The sequence below is a fragment of the Nicotiana attenuata genome, chromosome 3 (genome assembly GCF_001879085.1).
Source record: "Nicotiana attenuata strain UT chromosome 3, NIATTr2, whole genome shotgun sequence".
Lineage (NCBI taxonomy): Eukaryota > Viridiplantae > Streptophyta > Magnoliopsida > Solanales > Solanaceae > Nicotiana > Nicotiana attenuata.
In genome coordinates this window covers 55231137-55236731 of record NC_031991.1, presented here as the reverse complement: position 1 = coordinate 55236731, position 5595 = coordinate 55231137, and the positions used below count along the sequence as shown (strand labels likewise).

The following is a 5595-nucleotide window of genomic DNA, read 5'->3' as shown; positions in this document are numbered from 1 at the left end:
GGATTAGCATTTCTTTTCATCTTGTAGATCACCAAATCACAATGTTTGCATGGTTGGAATCTGGACTTGCGTTAATTGGTTATAGCCTAAAAGGATAGTGACGTGACCAAGTGATGGATTAAAAAAAGGCCTAATATTAAATAGTAAAAATAGCACAGTCTAGCCAGTTTTCGGACTGGTCATTCAAAAATAGCTAGCGTTTACTAAGTCAATGAAAAATAGCCACTATTTTGCTGCAATAGAGACCGGTCCATTATAATATACTGGAGTTCGGTGCACCTGTATATGAACTTCCAGCATATTGTGCTGGAACTCCAACACACGGAAAGTTCCAGCATAATATACTGGAGATTCGAGCACTTGTGTATGAACTTCCAGCATATTATACTGGACCGGTATACTTTGCTGGAACTCCGGTATATTATGCTAGAGTTCTAGTATACTTATGCCGGAACTCCATCATATTATGCTGGAGTTCCAGCATACTTATCTTGGAACTCCAGTATATTATGCTGGAGTTCAAGTATACTTATGCTGGAACTCCAGCATAATATACTGGCGTATTTTCCGGGTTTTGAACAGTGTTTTCGCTCAGATTTATCTTTACATGAAAAGTGGCTAAATTTCGATTACTTTTGAAACTGGGCTATTTTTGAACGACCACTTGTAAATCTGGCTATTTTTGAATTTCTCCCTATTAAATACTGTGTGTGTGGATAAGTAAGGCCCAATAACGATTGGCCTGTGGATAAATACTAGCTAGTAGAAAACCCTATCGTATTCTGCCTCTTAATACGTGCAAGTTATTCGGGCTGCGAGAGCGTGTAGCTAGTGAATTGTGAAAGCTGGTATTTAATCGCCGGTTGCTGTCGCTGCTGAATCAATGGAGTTGAACGGTACGCTTTCTTAAACTCTAACTCTAGATTGATTGTATAATTGTGTCTCAATATCTGCTATGGCTACAAATTAACTATCTTACAAGCATTTCACGGGCAACTTCTTGAGAGGAACTATTTTGAAGCTGTGGTCATCACTCATTAAGTTCTTAGAGAACAGAAGCAAAAATATTTTGAAGCTGTGGTCATCACTCATTAAGTACAATTTTTAATCGGTTATAACAAGTTATAACTTTTTTTTTTTTTACTAGTTACTGTATCATATGCGGAGTTACTTGTTATTGTAAATCAACTTAAAACCATTAGTATAAAAATACTTAAGGATGTCAATGCAGAGAACTTAAACTCTAAAACAAAATATTGTGCGAGGCTCCCAAAGCCAGCTAAGTTTAAACTTACCATAGGAAACCTTTGAAAAGTTACTTCACATTTCAACTCTATAATCTTCACAAAAATTATGGGATTTTAACAACCAGAGTGACAGAATAAAGAATCTAAAAGAACTGTTTACAAGAAGAATGTGCTATGTATGTTACAAATGTGTAAAACTATTGACACTTTTGCTGTAAGTTGAAACAAAAGAAGTTCATCAAAATGAAGGAGAAGTGCTACGACTAGATCCTGATCTTTGGCTGCGAGAAATTGTAATCAACATATCCAATACTTCTTTCATGTTAGGTCTAGCATGAGGATTATCAGCAGTGCACCTTATTCCTATCCTAAGCAATTCACTCAACTCCTCTGCTCCTTCTGCTAAGCCAGATACCAAAAGAGCAACCGGTATCATGGTTCTAGTAAATCCTTGCCTTCCGTCTCCCATCACTCGTCTCGCCCATTCAACTAAACATTCCTCGCCTCCATCTACAGCACGTCTACCTGTCGCTAGCTCCATTGCCAGCACTCCGTAACTGTAAACGTCGCCTTTTGTTGTAGCCTGCCACGTCTGTCCATATTCTGGTGCAACATACCCGACTGTGCCAGCAACCATTGTGCTGATATGACTATCTCCAGCATCCATTACCCTAGCGAGGCCAAAATCCGTGACTCTTGCCCTACCGTCTTTGTCTAGAAGCACATTGCTAGCCTTGACATCTCTATGAACAATACAAGGATAGCACTCGTGGTGTAAGAAGACTAAAGCACGCGCTACATCAATCGCCACATTAATTCTTCTCTTCCATGAAAACTTGGTTCTATCTGTGATAATGTCATCTAAGCTTCCACCTTCCATGTATTCATAGACTAACAATTTCTCTGATCCATTTAGGCACCATCCGTAAAGAGTAACAAGGTTCGGATGCCAACCAAAGTCATTTCCACTTAGTACCTCCATTTCAGCTCTGAACTCTCTTTCCCCTTCAAATCCCTCCCTTTGTAGCTTTTTCACTGCCACTTCCCTTCCATCAGGCAAGATTCCGCGATATACTGTCCCAAATCCTCCCTTCCCTATAATTCTATCATTCGAGAATCTACCTGTGGCCTTCAATATATCAGAATGTGTGAAGCTTGTTGTATCCAAACGGATCACCTTAACATCATTAGACAACCATGGTGAGGATGCACCTGAACTTGATGGCAAATCATGTCGGCCCTTTGAATCCTCCAGTAGATATCCTGGTGTATCTATCGGAGATTTTAGGACGAGGCAGATAATGAGTGTCATGACTCCACAAACTAGGAAAGCCAGCACCAGAGCCAAGAATACCAAAATTGCCCCTAACTTTGTGGTCCTTTTGAAACTTCCACCCTTGTTTATTGCATTGTTGGTAGAGTTGTCAATGAAAGATGGAAGGTGAAGCAATGGATCGCCAAGATATGATGACTTCTCAAATGTGGCCAACTGTCCACTTTCTGGTATAGAACCATAGATGTATGGGTTGTACGAGACGTTGAACTTGCTCAGGTCAGTCAAGTTACTAAAGCTAGCCGGGAATAGACCAGAGAAATTGTTATAGGATAAATCAAGAATCTGCAAGCACTTAATGTACCCAATCTGACTTGGAATTTCACCTGAAATTCTGTTCTGTGAAACATTAAGGACTACTAGTCGCATTTTCCCAATCTCTGGAGGAAGAGTGCCAGAGAATTCATTTACGCCCAAATGAAGCATACTGAAATTCTGCATACTGCCAATTTCAGGAGGGATCGCACCTGAAAACTTGTTCTTACTGAGTTGAAGATAACCTGATATCTGATTCGAACGAACATTACTACCAGGTTCACACACTGGAAATAAACCATACCCTTTAAGCAATTTATCCCATAAGCTTCTACAATTTTTTCTTGTAAGAAGGGGATATACAAAGCTAAATGGAGGATAATCAGCTGGTATCCACCTCCTCATAGCGAAGCACTCCCCCGAGCCAGCAGTGACCTTATCCTTTTTCCTATTCAACAAGAAAGTAGGCATAGGGTTTGAGCCAATTCTTGCTAACTGAGGAGGTATTGGCCCTGAAAGTTGATTATTTGCAAGATTCAGCCACAGTAAGCTACTGCAATTTCCCAACTCGGGTGGTATTCCACCGATCAGTGAATTGTTAGCAAGCATCAACCACAAAAGTGAGTTTAGCTTTCCCAAATCAGGTGGTATCGCGCCAGTTAATTTGTTAGAGGAAAGATCAAGTGCCTGAAGCGTTGGAAAATCCCCGTATTCTGATGGTATACTTCCATTAAACTGGTTGTATGCAAGAATCAGAAACTTTAAACCTTCCATCTTGGAAAGTTCAACTGGTAATGGACCAGAAAACTGGTTATCACTCAAATCCAACCGAGAAAGATTCACTAAGTTGGGAATTCCAGAGGAAACTATGCCTCCAGTATATGAGTTACCATGCAACAGTAGAAACTTTACCTGTGTAAATCGCCCGAAAATCTCTTGTATTTCTCTTCTGAAGTTGTTTCTACTAAGATCAAGAAACACCAAGTTGCTTAGGCCTAATAGAGTCTCTGGAATATCCCTTGAAAAATTATTGCTTCCCAAGTAAAGTGCCTGAAGACTAATAACTGATCCAATTTCCCTTGGAATTGGACCTGAAAAGTTGTTTCCAAACAAATTCAACTCTACCAAGTTTTTACAATTCGATATCTCTTTTAAAAATCCTCCAACGAATCCGTTTTCTGATAAATCCAAGGCCTGCAAACTACAGTTTGGAGTGAAAAATGAATCAGGCAGAGAGCCAGTGAACTTGTTATTAGATACCGAAAACTCCATAAGCTTATCAAAACCAAGTGACAATTCCCCAGTCAAGTTATTGTAACTCAAATCAAGATACTTGAGATTCCAGCACTGATCAAAGGTACTTCCAATCTCACCAGTGAAATTATTATTAGAAATATTAGCAACCACTAAACTGTCACAAATCCCCGGGAAAGTTAACTTGATTTCCCCATGAAACCTATTCATGGTCAAATCAAGAACTTGCAAATTGTTCAGCCCTGTCAAATTAAGCTCCCCGTCTATAATATTGTGTGACAAATTCAAGAATCTCAGATTTTGACACTGGCCTAAGTCTGCAGGAATAGCACCACCAATTGTATTCGTCGACAGGTCAATATAAGTCAACGCTGTCATGGCCGAGAAGTTATCAAAAAACTTGCCGGACAAATTGTTGTTAGAGAGGTGAATTTCAGTGACACGATTGATTCCATTATCACAAAAAATTCCAGGCCAATTGCAGGGAGACGAGTCTATTGGATTCCATTCTGTGTGTTTGTATCCTTTATTAATTGGATTTTGTTCCTCAAGAAATGACTTGAAACTCAGCAACACTCGCTTGTCTGTTTCGAGTGAATCTCCACTAACTAGCCTTCCTATAATTCAAAAAACATAAAAATGGAAACGTTAATATAGCAAAATCATCCTCGAGAAACTCAAAAAAACTAGTGTAAATTTTACTACTTTTTAAAAAATTACAGTAGCACTTTGAACATGCAAGAATCTTGGAATTTTTTTAATTAGTAGTCCATATTAATTAGCCTATGATAGAATATTTCTGGCTTTGAGTAAACAATACAAACCTGTAGTAATCAGTAGCAAGAAGTGGAATAATGCAAGACGAAGAAGAATATCAGATTCCTCTTCTGACATGATCAATATAACTCAATCTTGTTTTCTTCCCCTCAGTATTTCTCCTCTCTGTACTTTTTTTTTTTTTTTTTTTTGTCACAGAGTTGACAGATGAATTCTTGTTATGTCAGGGGTTTAGAAATTTGTGCAAAAATAATTTTTAAGGGTTTTGGTAGTTTAGAGACAATATCTAAGGGAGGAGGAATAAACATGGGGAAAATGTAGTTGAATTTCAGAGGGCCTGCAGATGGACCAAACCAAACTTTATTAAGACAAATGCACGTACGCTAGAATAATTTAATACTATTGCTTTTGTAGTAGTTTAGTGTTTTGATTATTAAATTTTAAAAGGGTGTGTTTATTGTGGTTGTACTATAGTTATAGTATTGTTTTTTGGTGGAAAGAAGAGGGAGGAGGGTTTGGAATTTCATGGACCAGAACTTTTAGAAATAGGCATATAAGTATATAAAAAGCCGCCCAAATTGACCATTTGTGCACTGGTTGAAGGCGAGAGAATTCGTGTTATGTGATAACTATGGAATTGTATTTGTTTAGTTCTAGAACTTAATGACCAGTTTAATTTCTTTCCAATTTCGCATTTTCTACATTTGCTCCCCCTTCAAACCTTCGACT

General features: G+C 38.4%; 1 protein-coding gene across 1 annotated transcript; it reads right to left on the bottom strand.

The window, feature by feature from the left end:
• LOC109223797 (probable LRR receptor-like serine/threonine-protein kinase At1g74360) lies at positions 1276–5387 on the bottom strand. Its single transcript, XM_019388230.1, has 2 exons — positions 4914–5387; positions 1276–4706 (listed from the first exon to the last, which is right to left on the bottom strand). Exons 1-2 carry the CDS (start codon positions 4981–4983, stop codon positions 1486–1488), a joined length of 3291 nt encoding a protein of 1096 aa, XP_019243775.1. The 5' UTR covers positions 4984–5387; the 3' UTR covers positions 1276–1485.

Bases quoted from the DNA above. Each gene is read 5' to 3' on its own strand.
- LOC109223797 (XM_019388230.1), bottom strand. From the start codon at position 4,983: ATGTCAGAAGAGGAATCTGATATTCTTCTTCGTCTTGCATTATTCCAC. The intron at 4,707-4,913 runs GTTTGTATTGTT...TTTGAATTATAG, and splicing joins CTTGCTACTGATTACTACAG to GAAGGCTAGTTAGTGGAGAT.